Source organism: Clarias gariepinus, chromosome 26 (genome assembly GCF_024256425.1).
Source record: "Clarias gariepinus isolate MV-2021 ecotype Netherlands chromosome 26, CGAR_prim_01v2, whole genome shotgun sequence".
Classification (NCBI taxonomy): domain Eukaryota; kingdom Metazoa; phylum Chordata; class Actinopteri; order Siluriformes; family Clariidae; genus Clarias; species Clarias gariepinus.
In genome coordinates, this window is record NC_071125.1 from 5,687,144 (window position 1) to 5,709,289 (window position 22,146).

General features: G+C 38.4%; 1 protein-coding gene across 1 annotated transcript in view; it reads left to right on the forward strand.

Annotated features, from left to right (window-relative positions):
- LOC128514052 (mannosyl-oligosaccharide 1,2-alpha-mannosidase IA) overlaps positions 1-22,146 on the forward strand; it is a 242,873-nt gene that overhangs the window by 173,315 nt on the left and 47,412 nt on the right. Inside the window, exon 4 of the mRNA XM_053487698.1 lies at positions 8,301-8,381. Coding sequence (XP_053343673.1) covers positions 8,301-8,381 — 81 coding nt within the window. The remainder of the gene's footprint in view (positions 1-8,300; positions 8,382-22,146) is intronic.

A 22,146-nucleotide genomic window follows, 5' to 3' on the forward strand; every position in this document is an offset into this window, starting at 1 on the left:
TTTCTTCAGACGTTCTGTCTCTGTAGTAATGGGATAAAAAACGACTGGCTGGCTGGCTGGAACATGGCTGTCCTTGACTTAATGTATGGCAACAAAAAATGACCTACTGTGCTTAATTTAATAAGAAGGATATTATGGAGTAGTGTTCTTTGTTTAACAGACCAGACAGATGGACTTGTACGCTTCAATTAAAAAAACATCCTACTACTGGTACAGTAGTATGGAGTATTATGCTTGAGGGAGCTTCATGAACAGATCTACTTAATTTAAGTTTCTCTGACTACTGAGGTTCGAATCGAAACTACGAACTAAGAGTAGAAGAGAAACTTTACAGTCATTGGTCCCTGGCATTTTTTGTGCATCTGTGCAAATCCAATTAGTTCAGAAAAAAGGGCGTTAGCATTGCTATGGGGGTAATGAGTCGATGATGCAGCTGCTGTTTGTTGTATGTGTTGGCAGTCCGACATGGTGTGTGGTGAGAGAGAGAGACAGAAGGAGAGAGAGAGAGAGAGAGAGAGACAGAACAAGAGCGAGAGAGAGGAGGACAGTTGGTTGTAATTGAAAGTAATCGCTCTGGTGGACACGTCTTTAATTATGCATCTTGTCTCTTAAATCACTGATAAGTGATTAAGTGGCTAAACTTTAAAAAAAAAACAGTAAGGAGGAGGGAAGGATTATATTTACTATAATTGAGTATTTTGTTAGACAGTTATACACAACCTCAATGGTTATTTGAAGGTTTTGGTTGGTTGGTTGGTTGGTTGGTTGATTGGTTGGCTTATTTTTTTACATTTTACACAGCTATGATTAATGTACTTGATTTAACACTATTGATTGGTACAATATTCTTATTTTTATCCATATACTGTATCTAATCATGATTTAAATCAATGCATGTTTTAAAATGAAATACTATGATCCTTGAGTGGTTTCTTGTTCTTTAGCAGTATTCACCAGCGATCTTGATACAACACATTGGACCCAACCTATTAATGCACTATATACTAGATATTTACCAATAAAAAAAGAATGGTTTATTGAATGGTTATTACAGGTTTTAAGGTATTAAATATTAAACGTATTGAAATGGAGTGTAACTTCAGTGGGTTAAATATCATGTCCCATAAAAAGCGATAACTTTTCTTCTTGCCGATCTTCTGCTCCACACACAAGTTCAGTGGAAAAGAAAAAGTGATACTCTTGCAAAATACAAGTAAGTACAACATAAGGACCATGAAGGCCAATGATGATCATTGTTTTAATTTAAATAAATGAATAAACTTTCACCTTGTTTATTCAAATGATTAGAAAGTAGGATATTAAGTTTGAAAGTATAGACTAGGTTATACTTTTTCTCCTTTGTTATTATTTAAATTTTTTGGTAAAGAACAAATAGCTCATAGAGCCTTTATTGCAATATTGTTGCTTGTTGTGTCTCCTTTGCACCTTTCTATAAAACCCTGGCTCATTAGAGAATGATTAGCACGAAATAAAAATCGATATGATTTAAAAGATAGTCACGAAACAGCAGGCCATGACAGCACAACGTGCAGACATATTCACACACTCGTTGACTCCTAGCAGCAATTTAGATAATAGCATTAAGCCAATTCCCCTACTTCCTCTTCACGCAAAGTCCCACAACAGCATGACGCCAGAGCTCAGGATCAACCCGGAACCCTGGTGCTGTGAGACTACAGTGTAACCCACCGCACCGCATGGTTGCTTCAGTTTTTACACATATTAAAGTAAATAAACAACCAAAAACCATACTGTACCGTTCAAGAACAACCACAGAGGCCTACAAGGCCCAAACCATCGGTTTATTCATGTAAGTCTTGGATGTGATCCCACCTTACTGGAAAGATGCTTTAAAAAAAAGAGCATCTGCGAGTCGAGTAAATCTAAATTTAGGCATTTCTGCCAAATGATATGTACTGTAAAAGTGATTTTGATGAAATATGCCATCTGGATGCTCTACGCAGAAGAGGTCACCATACTGTACATTATGATATCCATTAATGCCCATTGTTGGGTTTATAATCAACATCATTATTTGCTGATGAACAAATTGACACCGGTTTTACAGCCTTTCATCAACCATGTTTACACTGAATGCTACCAATAGTACGCCATGTCTTTAAACTTTGGGCATTTTGTGACCCCCAAGGAGTGAGCTCAATCCACACAAACTAGAATCCATGTAACTAAACTTTATTTAAAGACATAAATTACACTTCATTAAATACTTTTCATATAATACAATTTCAATATACAATATGTACACTATTCTCTGAATATACAGTTTGTTACTTACAATCAAGCATTCATTATACTATATAACACTATATACTGTATATAAAAAGAGAAAAGCTCTAGAGTGGCGTAGTGGTTAAGCACTCGGTCCCATAATTTGGAGATTGCTACAGTAGTTTGATTCCCGGGTGATGCTGTGGCCTCTCTCGGCCGGGGACCTGCAAAAAATGTGATTCTATCTATTTTCCTTTATGAATGTAGACGGCAATGCAGGTGATCTTTGGCCATATTACTGTTCATCTGAAACAAGATTAAACGTTTTTTCCTCCTTCACTCATCCCCTAGTAACTCACTAGCAGAGTAAAGTTGCACATTAAACTTTTCTAAATAATTACAACAACTCATGCTGGCTTTATAATAATAACATGCAGTAAGTTCCCTGAAATAATAATAAACTGAATGTCCATGCTGAAGTAAAAGAATACACCCAGCAAGTGTTCTTTAACATTTAATTGGCTATTTAGTGGATCAACTTTAAATTGTGAAAATCCAAAAGGCCTTAGAGAAATCCTTTAGCGTTCAATAACCATCTACTGTAATAACCAGAGAGAAAAATCTGAAAAAAAAATCACACTCCTAGTCGATCCTGCATCAGAAAATAATGATATGATTAGAAATGTTTGTGGGTAATACAATAATTATTGTAATTTTCTCTTTTTTTTTGACAAAAAAAAGTCAAACTGATACTTGTGATAAAATTTCTCATAATTAAAGATGTAAAACCGATTGACTTTTACATGAGGATTCCAATCACAGTACGGTGACGAGACTCGTAAAGGCCGGCTTGGAGCCCACTGTAGGAAGTGGAAAGCCTGATCCTTAAAAATCGACTTTTAACTTGCAGGGACTCGGCTGGGAGTTATTACCACCTCCCCTGTACTGTCCTGACCTCACTCCATTTCTACATTATTTGGGCCATTAAAGGAGTTCCTGGGAGGCCAGCTCTGGCGTACTGGGAAAGAAATTTTACCTTTATGGTATCCAAGCACTAATAAGTAGCACTGCACAATCAAAAGTCCCAGTTTGACTTGAACACTGTAAAAACACTTTATGTAAAGCATACATATGAACAAACCTAGAGTAAGTAATAAGGGAAAAAATAGCTTCTTTAATGTGTTGGATAAAGTTTCATACATCGTTATCAGGATAATAATAATAAAAAAGTAGCATTGTTAATGCCTTACTACTGTGTCGCTGGCAGTTTCAACCTAAACTCTATTGTATAATCCAGTACATGTCATTAAAACAGCTACTTCTAATTGCATTTGAAGAGGAGAACAAAATGTGCACTGTGCCTTTGCTGGGCTTTTATATTATTTGCAGAAGTGTTTCTTTCGAAGGCTTGAGTTTTTTCCCACAGCTCTCGTTAATAATCTCGTTAACTCATGAGTACACAGCACAGATGCAACATCCTGCCTGTCTTCCAAACCCCGAACTGGGCATGGTGGTAGTGGCATCTGTGCCTTGTTGTACCAACACGCACGCAAGCCATGAAACACTCTAGTGATTACAAGCTAACAGCACATAATTTGAGCCATGATGGTTTTATTTATGATGATGTCTCTTTGCTATAGTTCGCCTCTGCTAACTGGGAACAGTTTGCGTTCGCGAGCTTTTCTTTAATTAACGAAACGTAGTTGCCGTCGAAAGCACACAAGTGGTATGTTGTCACTTTTGTGTGACCAAAGTTACATAAGCAGAGATGTTTAATCTGTTGACTAGACCTACATCTTCACAACATACTGTTGGCAATCAAAAGCTTAACATTCTTCTTCTATTCATTTATTGTTTCTACTGTACATAACAACTTATTTACAGTAGCTTGGATCACAGGCTCTACACATGATCCAAGCTGCTTTAACACTATTTGACCGCAGCACATACAGTATGAGTAGCTTAACTCAAGTCCCTGTGTGTTCAAATATGTCGTCTCAGCATCATTTGGATCTCCCGAAATCTTCAAGTATGTGCAGCATCTCCAGGGTCCAGGTTCGATTCTTGCGGCAGGTCTGTGTGCTTGGTGGGTTTCCTCTGGGCCCTTTGGTTTCCTTCAACAGTCCAGAGACATGAAGATTAGGTTAACTGGCGTTCTCAAATTCCCCGTAGCGTGTGTGTGTGCCCTGTGATGGGTTGGCACCACGTCTATGGACTCCTGTGTTTTCCTGAACAGTACAAGCAGTTGTGTTTTATTCGTCACTCAATACAGCAGCTGGAAAATAAAATTTGCCTAAAATATACATCCTACATCAACCGATCAAGCAAAGGGCTTCTCACGCTGTAGGAGGTAAATATTTATTGTTTTTACCTCCTACAGCTTCAGAGGCACTTGGCTTGCACTGTTCAGACTGTTAAATAAAACTTAGTTTGCCAGATTTTCCAGAGTTTTTGTGTGTGTGTGTGTGTGTGTGTGTGTGTGTGTGTGTGTGTGTGTGTGTGTGTGTGTGTGTGTGTGTGATTTATTTTTGTCTCAGGAGAAGCAGCCATACAGATAAAATACTGTATGGTATGATTTTGTATGCTGTATCCTTAAAAAAAAACATTAACAACAAGGGACCTAGACCCCAACCTAGAGGATCTTCAAATGTCTTGTCTGTCAGATTTTCAAATAAACTATTTCTTTAACTATACTGTTTGTAATGTGTTTAGATAACGTTACATGCAAGAGGCTCGCTGGAAGTCTTTCATCCAAATAGAAAATAATAATGTTTTGCCTAATGTCTGTCTGTCTCCGGGTCCCTCTATGATCTTTGTTTTTTTGTTGTACAGGACGTACATGACACAGAGCACCTGGCCAAAATCTTAAATACTGTATTGCCCTCTTTGCTCATAATAAACAGAGAGCGTCAAACACATCATACACAAAACTCTCCCCCAGTTTGGGGCCGGGCGGTAAGCGTGTCGAGACGTGACCGACTCATAGAGCAATAAATTCTTTAATTCTTTTTTAAGTTAACACTGTGTTAACCGGAAAGTTACAGGAAAGTAATTTTTATAATACAAAAACCAGATGATCTTGTGAAATGGCTTTGGTTTCTGAATTTGTCCTAAGAATATCCTACCAATAAGTTTCACATGCTTTGTTTAATTTCCCTGACACCCAAGTGATCAGCTTAATAGCAGAATTAAACGAATACCCAGGTGTAAAACATTGTGTTACAAACACTGGAATGCCACGAGGGAAAAGACTTAGGGCACAAGGCGGGTTACATCCTGAACAGCGTGCCAATCCATCGTACGGCACACATCCATAGTATATAAGTACATAAGTGTAATACTCAACCAAACTGGATTTTCATACAGTAATTCCCTGCTGACTTCCTCCTGCGAGACACTGCGAGTCAATAAGCACGATTTCATCTCAGCCCTTGGAAAGCTCCAGCAATTGTAATTATGGTGACATATTGAGGCAATTAACTCATCTTGCCTTAAATCTGCTTCGTATCGTATATATCACACAGCTTACTTGGGCATAGCTTTGAGAAATTCGAAATGAGAACCAAATTAAAGGAGAAACCAGTGGCTCGGTCCAATCAAACCAATGTGGGAAAATTTAAAGTGACGTCTTAGACAGAACTCTCTACCACCATCATGAAAACACTGTTTGAGGGAATATCTTTTGGAAGAATGGTGGTCAATCTTTCCATTTGTCGGTGTGCATTGAAACTGTTCTAGGATCCACCACACATTGTTGGTTTTTGCTTGAACATGTCATATGTATGTTTGTATGTACTGGTAGCTGGGTTGTTGTTTTTGTTGTTCTTTCGGCTGCTCCTGTCAAGGGGTCACCATAGCAGACACATGGTCTGAACATAGAAGCTTGGCACAGGTTTTATGCCGGACGCCCTTCCTGACGCAACTCTCCCATTTTATCCGGGCTTGGGATCGGGACAGGATCCAGTGGCTGGGTTTTTGGCCACTGGCTGGGAATTGAGTACTGGTAGTTGGGTAATATAGTATATCTTCCATTAGTATGAGTTACCACATAGGAAACTAACTCGCTTTGTCCTAGCTGCAATTTTAGACGTATATAAGCCCCTTTGGTACCCCTAAGGTTGGCTCCAATGTGGTGCAACAGAAAATTGTTCTCTACATCATCAAGAGGTGGCTAGTTCAAGGCAGGCAACTGCTTGGGGCCCCAGGGGATCAGGGGGTCCCCAGTTTGGGTGTATGTTCCTTTTAGGTAGGTGTTTGGGGGCAACAGGGCTTTACAGCTGACTGCCTCATGGAAATGTGCTATTCAGCTATCTGAAAACATTCCTACTGGTCTACTAAATGGATAACAGGAAGCAAAAAATGATTTACTGTAATATATTTTATGGGGTAATTCTCCGAATAAAAAACTGGAAAATGTTTCAACGTTTTCTTATCCTGCCCGCACCTATGAAATAATAAATTATTATGAAAGCTGTATTATTCTTTCTGCTTATTATTAGCTGCCTGGACAGATCGATAGTATCCTTTAACCCGCGGGACATTTTAGTGAGATATTATCTCACTATTGAACCCACTAATGTGCTTTAATCTTCCAAACAGATCTGAGTTATGGCAAGTTTCGAGCCTGAAAAACTTTGCTGTTCAAACAGTAATTACAGAACTTTAGATTGAAGGTTATGGAAAGTCCACAGTACAGGACTACATAGACTAGAGCTATTTTATGGCCTGTTTGGTCCTCATTTCATCTTGGACAGTCAGATTGGAGATGTCTTGGCAGTGTTTGTGAAGATAGTTTTGACTTGGGAATATAAAGTTTGTGAGAATGGTGGTGTGATAAGAATGTAATGTTGGGTTTTTAGAGGATGGAAGTTTGGTGGGAATGTAGTGTTTGAGAAGATGGAGGTGCGTTGGGAATGTAGGGTTTGTGAGATTTAAGGTGTGTTGGGAATGTAGTGTTTAAGAAGATGGAGATATGCTGGGAATTTTATGTTTTTGAGGATGGAGGTGTGTTGGGAATGTGGTGTTTGTGAAGATAGAGGTGTGTTGGGAATGTAGTGTTTGAGAAGATGGAGGTGTGTTGGGAAAGTAGTGTTTGAGAAGATGGAGGTGCGTTGGGAATGTAGTGTTTGTGAGATTGGAGGTGTGTTGGGAATGTAGTGTTTGAGAAGATGGAGGTATGCTGGGAATTTTATGTTTTTGAGGATGGAGGTGTGTTGGGAATGTAGTGTTTGAGAAGATGGAGGTGCGTTGGGAATGTAGTGTTTGAAAAGATGGAGGTGTGTTGGGAAAGTAGTGTTTGAGAAGATGGAGGTGTGTTGGGAAAGTAGTGTTTGAGAAGATAGAGGTGTGTTGGGAATGTAGTGTTTGAGAAGATGGAGGTGTGTTGGGAAAGTAGTGTTTGAGAAGATGGAGGTGCGTTGGGAATGTAGTGTTTGTGAGATTTGAGGTGTGTTGGGAATGTAGTGTTTGTGAGATTTGAGGTGTGTTGGGAATGTAGTGTTTGAGAAGATGGAGGTGCGTTGGGAATTTTATGTTTTTGAGGAAGGAGGTGCGTTGGAAATGTAGTGTTTGTGAGATTTAAGGTGTGTTGGGAATGTAGTGTTTGTTGAGGATGGAGGTGTGTTTGAAATATACAGTAATGTTGTAGAAAAAGGTGCTGTGTTAGAAACATGGTGTTTGTAAGGATAGTGGTATTTTAGCTATGTGATCTTTTTGAGGATGGCAACGTGTTGGTAATGTATTTTTATGAGGAAGTTGCTTCGCATCATACAGTATGGCTATTTGAATAGTGGAATGTTGGGATTTCACTGTTGGTTGTTGAGAATGGTAACGTATTGGGAACGTTTTGTGGGCTAGAATGATGGTATATTGGATGTGCATATGTAAAGTTGGGGAACACGGGTCTAAGAATTTCATAACGGTAATGATGCCTCATTGTTATCTGTATATGACAATAAAACTTAGAACGGAAACTGTAGTATTTGTGAAAATAGTGGTGTGTCGTAATTGTATCTTGATTTTTTTCTTTTGTTTGTATGTTTGCTTTGCAGAATGGAGAGGCCTCTGTCTTTGAGGTGAATATACGCTACGTAGGAGGCCTGCTGTCTGCGTACTACCTCACAGGAGAAGAGGTAAGATCAGTGCATGTGCATATTTTAGTTATATAATTTTTTATCTAACATTCAAGGCAAAAATTTTTTTTGTTCTACTCAAGAAGAAGAAGCCTTAAATTAAATTGCTTTTCATTAATGAACAAAAACATTTTCTTTATATTTCTTCACATCAGGCGCACACACACACACACACACACACGCAAACAAATATACAAATGTATAAAAGTCTCCGCCCTTCCCCACATGAGCGGGAGAGCTCCTCTACTATAAGTTGCCTAGACTTATTGCTCCTTTGAAGAGGATGAAAATCATACTCATCCGAATCTAATGGCCGAGGAACGCGTCGATACACAGCCTCTCGAGTCAGCTTAACACGTATCGATCGAAGATCTGACCAAACTCATGGTAGAAGACAGAAGTGTGGAATTTTCCTGCCGTTTCAGCTTTTTTTCTTTTGAATAGATGCTGATACATTTTTAAGTCTCGAATGCGTTTCCAGAGACACATGGTGCATCACATTATTACACTAATAGAAGTAAATACAAGTCTTAAGTTTCATGCTTGATTGCTTTATTTGTTTAGTTACAATATTACATTGGTATGGTTTTTCCCCCTTACTTCCGTTAGCTTGTTCATTTATTTATTCCTTAATTTATAAATGTATTTCTTAACCCGGTTCTTTCTTTCTTTCTCCCTTCTGTAAGAAATCCATCTGGTTGCAAATCCAGATGTTGCACCCCAAAACTCTCACACTCTCAGCTTTTTTTTTTTTTTTTGGCCTCTAGACACCAAAGCAGGTGGCATGAGGAGTGTTTCCACTTAATTCACTGCTCATCATTAGTTGGGTGAAAAGATATAAAATGATTGTGTTTGTTAACGTGATTGCAGATAAACCGGATTTCCGTATAGTTATCTCTGCACTGGAGTGTTCTATCAGACTTGATGGTGCGTCATAATGCATTACGTTCAGTTTCCAGCCTTTTACCTACCCTCACACACACACACAGATCAAGTTTTTAAGGAGTGTGAAGGTTTCTCAGTCACCTACTATGACCTAATAATGATCAAATAACTATATAGTGTTTAAAATGGTCCAGAACTGTACAAAAGTACATTAATGGAGATGCTGCATTTGTTTCTGTTTATCGCACCAGAAAGAGTGTGTGGTTTTTAATGGTAGCATCAGTGTAGCTTGGCTTCCTGCTGTGAGCCTGAAATGTGTGTGTGTGCGGGGGGAGGTGTGGCTGTGGGTGGGTGGATGTGTGTGCCAGCTGTCTGAACTCTGCATGTGGTGTTGGTGGATCTGATAAAAAACAAATTAAGGGCACTTTCACATTGGGCACGATTGATTTGCACCGTGACCAGGAATTTGGCTTCCAATATCCGATACGATCCATGCCCGGGTATGGTGTACCGTTCTCAAGACCACTTTACCCAGTGGACTCAGGCACGGTTCCTGAGCACGGAATGAGTGTGTTCTCACTGATCAAATTGAAACAGATTTTTGGGGTCAAGTGTTCTCAGGAACACCCTAAGATTTCTAAACCCGCAGTAGGTATGGCAAGAGATAACGTAATTTACTTCTATTACAACTTTATAGATATAAAAATACATAAATGTAGCTTCAAGCAGTGATCTGTGGGGTCCAAGCACCCACTGCAAGTATGGCTTCCAATGGTACGTTTCAGAGAACCTTAGAGAGACCATGAAGTGTCAAATGCTGCCTAATATTGTTTAAATAAATTATTCACTGGAAATTTACACAACTATTACACACATTTCAAAATTTCATGGATCAGACTTTTCCATTGTGACTCCATGCATGACCACACCCGTACTTTGTACTGTAGATGTCGTCCGAACCTTATCTTGAATTGTCTTTCTCATCTGACACGGAGACCTCATGTACAAGCACCTGCATGTCGCTTGCCATAGAAAAGAGCTGAGATTCAGCGACGCTGCTTCTTCATCCCTCCGTCAGTTTTCTCCTCACATGCTGAGCGAGGCCCCTGAACGGATTTCCTGGAGAAAGTAAGTCTCACACACAGATTAGATTAACGCCCGCCTGCCGGCAGTCGAGCTGTCTAGGGTGCAGGAATTAGTGTTATTGGCAGGGAAGCTGTCCTTCGTCTCTATAGTTTTGTCCTGGTCGATTGTTTCCATGCTCCAAGTTGTCACTATCGCAGTGTTTTATGGTGACGGTCATTAAAAAGACACCCAGTGGTCGCTGCTCTGTTTTAATTTGCATAGCAAGCTCTTTGTCATGTCACATCATGCTCTGAGAGGAAGAATGTAAATCCATGTGTGGTTTCGGAAACGTTAAGACCAAAAAAAATATTTGAGCATGTGTATATACTGTAAAATATCTTTATATTGATGTCCCAGTAGCATCAACTCAAGTTAAAATTCCGTCAAACGCCAACCAAAGTCAAAAAGAGTCCAATTGTTCTTCTGTCAAGGGTTTTCCTCTTCATGTTGGAGGTTCCAAGGTGATGAACAACATGCGTGTGTTCTGATTCTAGTCCTAGTCCTGTCCCAACCTCCATCCTGTCATTGCTTAGATTACCTAAGTTCACCTCTTCCACGTTAAGTATCCATGTTTTGTTCATTGTCTTCTCAGCTTGTAGGACTCAAGTCAGAAAGTGGACTAGTTTCCAGTTTTGAGATGTTTTGTATATGGACTTGGTCATGCCTAAAACAGCATTTGTTCTTGGACGTAAAAATGTCTAAAGTGGGGGCAGGGACAGGTCAGTGGTTAGGATGTTGGCATACCTTTCACCTTTCAGAGTTCAAATCTCAGCACCACCAAGTTACCATTCTTGGAGCCCCCAGGGAAGAACCTTTTGGCCAGATGTTTAATGAGATCCATGTAAGGCACGTCATCTGCCAAATTCCAAAAACATACATGTAAGTACAAACAAAGCCATAAAAATTGGATTTTCTTTAATCTTAAATCACTCTCGCATTTATTTAGACTCGGTTTTGACCCTCTCAATACTTGGTCTTCACTTGACTTTGGCTTGTCCTCGTCTTGGACTTAACGACCATGGTCCTGACGTGAACCGTGTCCTTTTGGGCCACTGTTTCATTACCAGGTCATTATTGTGCTTATTGTGTTTTTCAATAGCATCTTTCAACTCATTTATGCAGCATAGAAAGGGTTTATAGTAGTTTTGAAAAAAGGAGTTCCTTTATGTGTTTCCATGAGGAGCCAAAAGCTTGCTTTTAAACCTACAGGTTAAAAGGTATCGTTTAACAGTAACTTTTTAACAAAGTAGAGTTCTTTACAAAGGAAACGGTTCTAGTAAACTAGAGTTGTTGTTTGTGGAAACCTTTAAAAGGTTATTAGAGTCCACCAGAGAGACAAACCGAAGAATCATGGATGTAACTACTCAATAAATATATAAAAGACAGAATGTCCTGGAGTACACCCGAACAGTGTCATACATCATGTATATCGTTTCTTGAAATATAAACACGTTAAATTACTCAATGGAAAGATACACACAGTTTTGCAAAGACCTGCATTTAATTTGTGCTCATACAGGTACATACAGTACGTGAAAAGGATGAAAGTTTGTGGACACCTGATTATTACTCCCATATGTGATTATTCCTCCACTCCACAATTACAAGTACACCATTGCTTGGAATCTTTGCTTTATACTCCTTATAAATTTAAGCAGTTGAGGGTTAAGGGTCTTGCTCCAGCGCCCAACTTCACCTGTTAGTGGTCAATTATGGTTGATACTTTTGGACATCCAGTGTCCCACTATAATATTCGCCCTAATTAGGTGCAATAGGCCAATCGTCGCAGCAATTTACGGCTTGTTGTTTACAGAGATGAAAACAATTCGACGTTTCTGTGCAAAAGCATTTCTTTTTCCTCTTGACACTCCACAACAGTCGTTCCACCTCATGCCTGGATCCGAGTCTAACACTGGTTTATCACGTCCAGCTTCTGTCACGTACACAGCAGGATTGTCAGCTTAATGTTCTGTGTGTGGAAAAAAAAGTGTTGTGTGGAAATGATCACACAACTGAGAGGCCTTTTATTTCGTGAAACGGAAATGCACAGCCTTGTGTGTGGTGGTGTGGACAATTCCAACATTCTCACAGTTGCTGACTTTCAGCTCCTTGCGCTTTATTTCGCAAGAAGCTCCGTAATTGGGACTGCAGGGTTTTTGCTGGAAGTCGTGGCACAAGCCTAGGTCAAAACCAAAAACAAGACGAAATAGAGAGAGAGAGAGAGAGAGAGAGAGTGCTGGTTAGATATCTGATATCTACAGTAGAATTCTAGATTATTTTATCTTAAAGTTATCTCAAGAGTTTCTTGCTTCATTAAGAGTGACTTATCGATTTTTTGTTTTATTTTAAATGCCATCAATTATTATAAACTGTAATTATACAATATTTCATTCCCGTTCCTTTTTAATCGATTTATCGCTAGGCTTTGGTAATGTGGCGCATCTGCCGTACGAGTCTAAATTAGCGTTACTATGGAAACGTTATTAGTAAGGAGCGCATTAATATAATCCTGTCATTTGCCTCGTGTTATAAAAAAGAAAGAGTCGAATAAGAAAAAACAAAAAAACAAAACAGGAATTATGTGATGATGGTTAAATATGACCTGTTGCTTTGGCATAATCTCTCTCTCTCTCTCTCTCTCTCTCTCTCTGTAATTAAGTCAGTATTGCTCCTTCACATCTCCCATCTTTTTATGCCTCCTGAACATGAGAGGATGTGTGCTTTTGTTACCGCAGCAGCGTGAACTGTGTGTGCACTCCGATCTGAAAGCCCTAAGGGAGATCGAGTGTGTCCTCAGATGTCCTGCTAGAAGCTTTTTTTTTTTTTCCTCCCCAAGTCTCACTCTCTTTTTCTGCACTAATTGGCCAGTTTGATTCAGCAGACAGCTGTTCACGCTGCGGCTTTAGCACCTGCTTAAGGAGAAAAAAGAAGTAGTAAAGGGAGCTGAGAGGTGATGTTTCATTTTAGTTACTGGGTGTTTTTTTTTTTTTAATAGGCTTTTTTATTTCTTGTGCTTTCATTCTCTTGGTTTTACGTTCTACCATGACCAAGAAAAAGTGTAGCAGAGTAACGCTGGCTACTGTACTGTGTATGACATACTGTATCATATACCTCTGTTTAAATCAGCGTAAAACATGATTATAAAATATCATACATAGACTTAGTTATTATTATTATTATTATTGTTATTATTATATAATGACATGTTTAATAATTTACAGTGTCAGTATCAGTACCTCAAGGGGGAAAAAATGTTTTATTTATTTTTGCACATTGTCTTTATAGAAATTAGTTTGAACATTAAAAATGTCTAAAAGTTTAAGTCAGTAAAGTTATTATACTGTATACAGTTCCATGATAACTACTCTGACATATGATTTCTGATTAATTTGCCCTGTATGACTTTAAAAATCACTTTGGACAAGCTGCATATTATACACTGTACAATATATATTATAACCTTTAGGATCTGGGTTCGAGTTCCACTTCGGGTGGCGTCCCCAAATTGCCCGTAGTGTGTGACATCACATCCCTAGTTGAACTACAGAGGTTTCTAGATAAATGTGATGGATATTATATATATATATATATCCTTAATAGAAAGAGGTATGAAAAAACCAGTGTTTTATATACAGTACAGTATGTACAGTATACCCAATAACCATATATAATGACCTTCAGTAACCTCAATCTGCAACTTATAAATAACAACAATAAAAATGTATAAAAAAAAAAACATTCGAACTTTAACAGCAGTGGTTCCCAATCCTGGTCCTGGACGAATGCCTGTCCTGCACAGTGTGTTTCTCTGCTCCCAGCACACCTGATTTAACTTATCAGATAATTAACAGCGCTGGCAGCCACTGCTCTATAAAAGCTTTATATTATTATTGTAATTAATGTTTCAAATGTAAAGAAAATGAGTTTTTAACCATCAAAACAAGGGTGAAAGAAACAAATGAGTCATTTTATGAGCAAATAGATGGTACATGGCTGACTCACATCTATATCAGTGACATAAGGACGATAAAGGACTTTCTAACGACGTAATTACAGCTGTGTTTTTCTGTGCTCTTTGAATGGTTTTAGGCCACTTCCTGTCGAACTGCTAAAAATTCATTCGGGGTGAAAATGTTCAGATAACAAGTCTAAACGAATATAGTGGAAATGCCGTGTGTTTGTCATAGTTTAGAATGGATGACGCATGAGACTTTAAATAGACTCACACCTTCAAGCACAAAAATGAAAAAAAAAAATTATCATCAGGGAAGTCAAGCTTTTTAAAAAAAAATGTGAATCTTTGTTGTAATTTTACTTCTCTCTTTTTTTTTTTTTTATTTAAACAGTACTGTGCAAAAGTCCTAATTTGCTTATAATTTGCAAGAGACAGTCTATCAGGTATTTTAATGAAATATTTCTCCAGGCTTCCTGAAGGACTTTTTTGGCTCTCATTTTTTTGGCACATTTTTGTCTCTCGTTTTCAGTCCAGTCCCTGTACCTGAACAGTTTGTTAAGCCACACAGTAAACTATAAATCATTTAAATATGCATAAAAACAAGCTAACGTAAGGCATGAAACAGTGAGAAACAGGTGCGGAGGATGAGGGATGATCATGCTAGTGATTAGTGTGCTGGTGATGCTGAATGCTGAGTGGTTGGAACAGACGAGAGGGGAAATGAGGTCGCTGCTTTAAATGTTATGTAATGTTCCCATTTCTTTAATTTAATCTACATCATTCAAACTTTTGCACAGTCCTAAATTAGGTCCTAAAGGTTTATATTACTTTTAAAAAAAAAAGGAAAGTATAGCAGGCAACATAGTACATATTGTGCATTTTTCAGATAGAGTCCCCAAAAGAAACTTTCTTAATACATTTGTACAAAGTGTAACTGAGACCACTAATTTTTGTACACTGATGTACAATGAGTGTAAAGTAAACTAGAGTTTATGTTTTGGAAATAGACAAATGTCTACAATTCACTTTTTTACATTACATTCAGTCGACGCCCTTATCCAGAGCGACTTGCATTTTATACCATTATACATACGAGGAGTTGAGGGTTAAGAGCTTTGCTTAAGGGCCCAACAGTGGTAACTTGGCCTCGGTCGTGGGGTTTGAACCTGGGACCTTTCGAACCGTAGTCCAATGCCTTAACCACTGATTTACCCCTGACCTTTTTTGTTTATTTTTTCTCATTTTGTTAAATGCGGTTGATCCACCAGGACATGTTTAGTGACTGATGTTCACTTCTTTAAAGTTGCACTAGACCAGTGGTGTCTGATGTGCCACCGCCTTAAAGTTAGGCAGAAAAGAATGCTACAGTACTTTAACATGTAATTATTTAACATAATAATTAGTTATTTTAATAATAAAATAGTCATTAAGTCACAATACAAAAGAGCCTTGGATTACGAGCATAATTTGTTCCGGAAGCAGGCTCATATTTCAAAACACTTGTACACCAAGTCTAATTTTCCCATAAGAAATAATAGAAACTCATATTATTGGTTTCACAGCCCAAAAACATAAATACATGAATATAATTAACACAAAATATAAAGTAAAAATAAAACAAATTTAATTGCACTTTACTTAGTGCCTAGCGCAGACGCTGTGTGTGAGTGTGTGTGTGTGTGTGTGTGTGTGTGTGTGAATCTAAAGTAAGCTGCCCTTTCCCCCTTCTCATTTTACACAGTTACCCTTTCTCCACTCTTTTGACACACGCGCACACACACCATGGAAACACTGTTTTATCTGGAAAATAAACAAGAAATCTCTCTAATGACACATAATTGAGTGACACAGTAACGAAATCGCTGCTGTAAAGTAAAAATAAAACAAATTACCAGATTACCCACAATTTCGCAGGCATGAGAGAGAAAACCACATGTGATCACGTGACGCTCGTCATTAAAACAAGAAGCGCATGCGTTATACATGATACTTGGTACTCGTAAACCAGGACTTGTTCGTTTTCCAAGTCAAAATTTATTAAAAATCTTTGCTCGTCTTGCGGAACACTTGCAAACCGTGTTACTCGCAATCCGAGGTTTCACTGTATTTCACTGTAATTCTTCATTTAATTTATTTACAATTTTTAAAAGAATCTAAACTGTATTACGTTCATTTGTGTTCGAGTACGCGGGGCGCCGGACAAACGAGTGTCTATGTAGGCATGTACATTTTTGAAAAGCATGTGATTTAAGGCTGAGCACTAATTAGATTTTCTCAAATCATTCTCAGGGCGCAGCACTGTGCGGCCCAAACCTCCCACTTTTTTTCCTAGCAAATCAATATTGTTTTTACAATATTTGGGCTCATATGAGGGGCCATTCTAGTCCAATCATATGAGTGTTAGTAACGGTCACCAAATTGTTAGTTAATGTATTGAATAGTGATTGACATGGAAGCCAGCTAAATATGAGAGTCATTTCTTTGCTAAAATACCCCTTCACAAGGTGATCGGACGAAGAAAGAAAAAAAGTTAAAGAGCTTCGAAAAAATCGACCTAATCTTCCAGTTTAGCAGCAGTCAAGTGATTACGGCCGAGCTTACACTCTGAGCTTTTCCGGCACTTCTTATGGTTATTCACAGCCAATTATCAAAAGTTTTATTTTAATTTTGTTTTCGCGCCCATACCCCCTCTATATACTCTTGCTATTGTACTGTAAATTTTACAGCGAGCAATACTTTCTTTTTTTCTTCTTCTCAAGCAGTGAGTTATTACAGCTATCTCGCATGATTTGGAACGACAGTCATAACCTGTTTAAATTGACTCTACATGGAGTGAAGGTCTGTTTTTGTGTGAATGGGTGTCGTTCTAGATGCCATGAGAGCGATCGATGTTAGTTGCACATGTCGTCGATCACAGCGTGAGCAGGGCAGAGGAATGAGAGAGGGGGAGAGAGAAAGATAGATGCAGTGTGAGAGTAACAGTGACTTAGGTTAAGGTTCTGTGCTAATGACTAGAAAGTTGCGAGTTGAACTTGCAGGGAAACTCTTGCCGCTGCTCGCAGCACAGCTGATTTACATTCCGGGATTTGGATTGCTTTGATGACTGAGGTTAAAAGTATTTTCTTTAAGTTTATGTGTGTGATTAGAATAAATGTCAATAATTGAGGCAAGCAAGTTTCAACGTTCCGGTAGAAACTTAGTGTGTTAGTGTAAAAACATAAAACAAAATGTCGGAAAACGTCAATTAAATTCTCGACCCAATGTGACCTCATATAAGAAAAGCCCCTCCCCCTGGCTTGTTCTTCAGCAATGTTGTTCTCGAGCTCAGCAGTAGCTCATTTACATAGAAACTGAAACGGCATGTTTTAATCTGAGAGACATTTCAGCTGGAGCACCAACACACATACATACCCCATCACACACTTTGAGGGAGCTCTGAGACCTGATAAAGAAATCATAAATATAAGAACTTTTCCAAATCTTTCACTTTTCCAAACGTTTTATGAACAAATCCATTAAATCCGTCTCGATAAACGATTCCTCCTGCTGTGTCCTCTACAGTATTAGTACAGCAAAGTGTACAGGGAATTTGTATATCATGATGGATATCACCACTTACACCTACACTTGCATTTTAAATGAACACATTAGATCATCGGGTCTCCGAGAGGTGAACCGAGAACGTGAAGCGAACCGGGTCGCCCGCCAGAGACGATCAGACGGGCCTAAATTGTACATATGCTGCATGAATTATGTATTTAAGCCTCGCATTCATTTGCATTTTCTTTTGGCAAATCGCATCCAGAAGGGACTTCGGCAGGCACAGATACTGTAGATGTGAGCTGTACTGTGGTATCGGTGTTTGTGTGAATACTAAGTGCTCTCTTAACCAACACTGGTTATTAATAAAGCACATAAAAGCAATGCGCTTGAGGATGGAGGGCTGAGATGTAGAGGCCCATTATGAGCCAAATAATGAACTGGATAATTCTGCAGCCAAGGGGTGGGTTATTAATCGCAGCCCTGCTTTGTACAGATGGACATCAAATGACAGGAAAAGACACTGTTATTTGCCAAGGTTAAACTATTTTCCGCCAGTTGCGCCAGGTGGCTAGCTTCCGTCCGTCTGCTATTAGTGTTTTTTAAGTTTAACTTTGTATTCTAGCATACTGTAGGGGAAGAGATTTGGTTTCTACTCTTTACGTATGATGCTCAGCAATACTGAATCAGCAGGTTAAAGTTTTGCATATTTTTAATCCAAGTGGACTGCCACCTTTTAAGCGGTTAAATGATAACTAGAGCCATAAAGTTCACTCATTTTCAGTCTAAAGTGGCAAAACAGAAAAGCATCAACCATGTTATCACGAGATCGCAGCCACGAAATCACAAGCCAGCCATAACCAGCCATAAAGTGCCAATCATGTATGCCTAATAGCACAGATATCACTTTCATCCAAATGTCTTCCCTCGAGTACTGTACATGAGCAGAAATAGAAAATGTTGGAGCTTCTTCTGTTTCTAACAAAAAACTAAACATAAAACAACAGAAGGTGGAGCACACTACAACAAGACTCCGGACCTTTTTAACGTTTTTCACACTTCATTATTGTGCAAAAGTCTTGATCCATCCCACATTTCTTCATATTCTGATTCCAAAGAGACAGACCTTTTTGTATTTTTGTAACCTAGTCTTGATGAACAAGTTCTCCAGGGTTCCTGAAGGACTTTTTTGTGTCTCATTGAGCCCCGGCTGATACTGTAGATTTCCCCTCTCATCTGTTCCAACCACTCAGCATTTAGCATCACTAGTATACTAATCACCGGCCTGATCATCTCTCTTAACCTGCCCCTGTTTCTCACTGGTTCGAACTGACGAGAGGGGAAATGAGGTTGCTGCTTTAGGCACTTTTCAGCTCACAGTAAAACATTTGTTCTTTCATTTAATCTACATCATTTTATTAAATGTAGTATAAATAAAAAAGGGGTGGCTCAAGACTTTTGCTCAGTACTGAATCAAGTCCCAAATTTTTATTTGATGATTTCTAAATAATTTGAATAATTCTAAAATTATTTATCAACAAAGTAAAGTGAAGTAGGCAACATATTATACAGTATAATATACCATGTTTCAGACAAATATCATAATCCTATCTGCCCTAATAGAAACAGGTATGAGAGTCAGATCAGTATACAGTATCAGTGATGCTGAATGCTGAGTGGTTGGAACAGACAAGAGGAGAAATAAGGTTGCTGCTAAGGTTTTATATATAATATACAAGCAATATTTAAATTGTATCTATAGGCACGTTGTATTAGTCTGTCACAGTAAAACATGTTTCCATCTGTGTATGTAATTTTATTTAATATGAAGAAACAACATTGTACTGTATGAAATTTAGAAGCTCAAAGTGGTTATTTGTTTGTCCCTCTAGGGAAAACCTTAATAGTTCTTTGTAGAACCCTTTCGCAGTTTAATAACCAACCTTTGGGAAACCCGGTTTCTATGAGAGCACATTTACACATTATCAATCTTTCACACAAATTATTAGCTTAAATATAATTACATTATGTTTTTTTGCATGTAAATATTATCTCTTTCAACCATGTAATGATGAAATTTGTTTACAGAATAATGCTAAACATATTATCCGTAATGAAATAACAATCAAATCCGTAATGTGAAAAATCTGTAATGTGAAAACAACCATTGGACTAGCCAGAAACCATGGCAACCAACAGCATCTTTGATTCAGAAAAGCCTCTTGATATAGATTTGGCTGCCAATGTAAACGCACAGAGAGCAAATCCAATATAGCCACTCCTAATGACTGACCATCGGGTCAGGGATCAATCAGGCAATCCAGTCCCTTATGATTCTGTGAAAATCCATTGGCATGGATTCAGATCAATGGTGAAGGGATGCTGTTATGACCAGTGGACCATCTGGCCTGCAATGGTCCTTTGGTAGTCCCTGTGGAATGATATTATACCACCCCTCCCGAAGTGGAGAGCCTGGCAAAACTGCTCTGTAGACTCCCAGCCATTGGTGGCTGTAACATCACCCAGGACTCGGATTCATGATCTCCAGATGATTGGTCGAACACATTTACATTTTGCCATTTAGGGGCAATTATCTTATTTTCAAACCTACGTTAATGTAAATTAATGTGTTATTTCTGTGTTTGTCAAGTTTCATATCTGACCTCATGCTCACACCAATGAGTTTCATGTCTAACCTCTGGCTCGCACCAAGTTTCATTTCTGACCTTTTTCTCACACCAGTAAGTTTCATATCTTACCTCTGGCTCGCACCAACGAATTTCATATCTGACCTTTTGCTGGCCCCAACAAGTTTCATATCTGACTGCCCGCTCGCACCAACAAGTTTCATATCTAACCTCTGGCTCGCACCAACAAGTTTCATATCTAACCTCTCGCTCACACAAACAAATTTAATATCTGACCTTTTGTTTGCACCAACAAGTTTTACAGTATATCTAACCTCTAGCTTGCACCAACAAGTTTCCTATCTGACCTCCAGCTCACACCAATTGTCCTATCTGACCTCTCTCTCGCACAAAGTTTTATGTCTGACATTTTACTCCCCCCAACAAGTTTCATAACTTATCTTTTGCTTGAGCCAACAAGATTCATAACTGACCTCTCGCTCGCACCAACAAGCTTCGTAATTGAACTCTCGCTTATATTAACATATTTTATATCTGACCTCTCGCTCGCACCAACAAGCTTCATATCAGACTGCACACCCACATACATTAAAGTACTCAACTCAATGAGATTGTTAATCCCATTCCTCCTAGACTAAAGGTTGAGACCTCCAGTCCTAACCAGCTGCCCTGTTAACCTATTGACAATGCCTTCCAAAACTCAACAGTACCTCATCTTTAATATTTCTTCATATCTGTATGTTTATATGGTGTGAAGAGTTCGGCTTTGGGAGCTGTCCATGGTTCTGAAAAGTAAAAAAAAAAAAAATCCAGGACAGTGTTAGTATTTGACAGTGTTACACTATGTTCATACTAACAAGTTTTTTTTGCTTGTAGTTTGTCTTCTAAAGGCATGGACTATGTAATTTTTATGTATTTCTTTTTTTTTTTTTTTTGTATTTAAATGTGAAACAGTAGTAGTCAAATATAAATGCAAGCTATATGTAACTGTATAAAAATTCTTGTTTCGGACAGGGAAAACGAGTTCAAATTCCGAACCTGTAGCCTTAAATTTACTTTGAATAACAAAAAATACATACAATATAAAACATTCATTGTTCTCGCTGTCTCATTATTGGAGTTCAGGTGTCTGGTACAGAATGCATCACTCCAAATCCAGCTTGAAGGTCAGAGGCCTTTTTTTTTGTTCGGATAAGAGCAGCAGCTTCACTCATTATGTTACGAAAGCGAACTTTTGACTTTTTAGACACTTACAGCTACTCAAAATGAGCACATTAAGAGCAGGTTCGCTAAAGCCGAGACCTTCAGAGGCGCTTGGCAGGATGATCTTATGACCCTTATACTAAGTGCAAACTACATTAGACTGACTGGAAATACATGTAATGTTAATATTGCATGGGATTGATATAAAAGGAAGTTTATGTGGGAGGGCTTGCAGACTCAGAGCTGACATTCTGACAGGGAGAAATAATTTATTGTTATCTTGGTTATTAATTTTTACAGTAATATTGTCATAGAATTTTTGCTCAGAAGGCTGTAGGGTGGTGTATTGCCAAACTCAGAAATGCAACTTTTAATCTTATGTAGTCCTACAGTATATTTTCACCATACT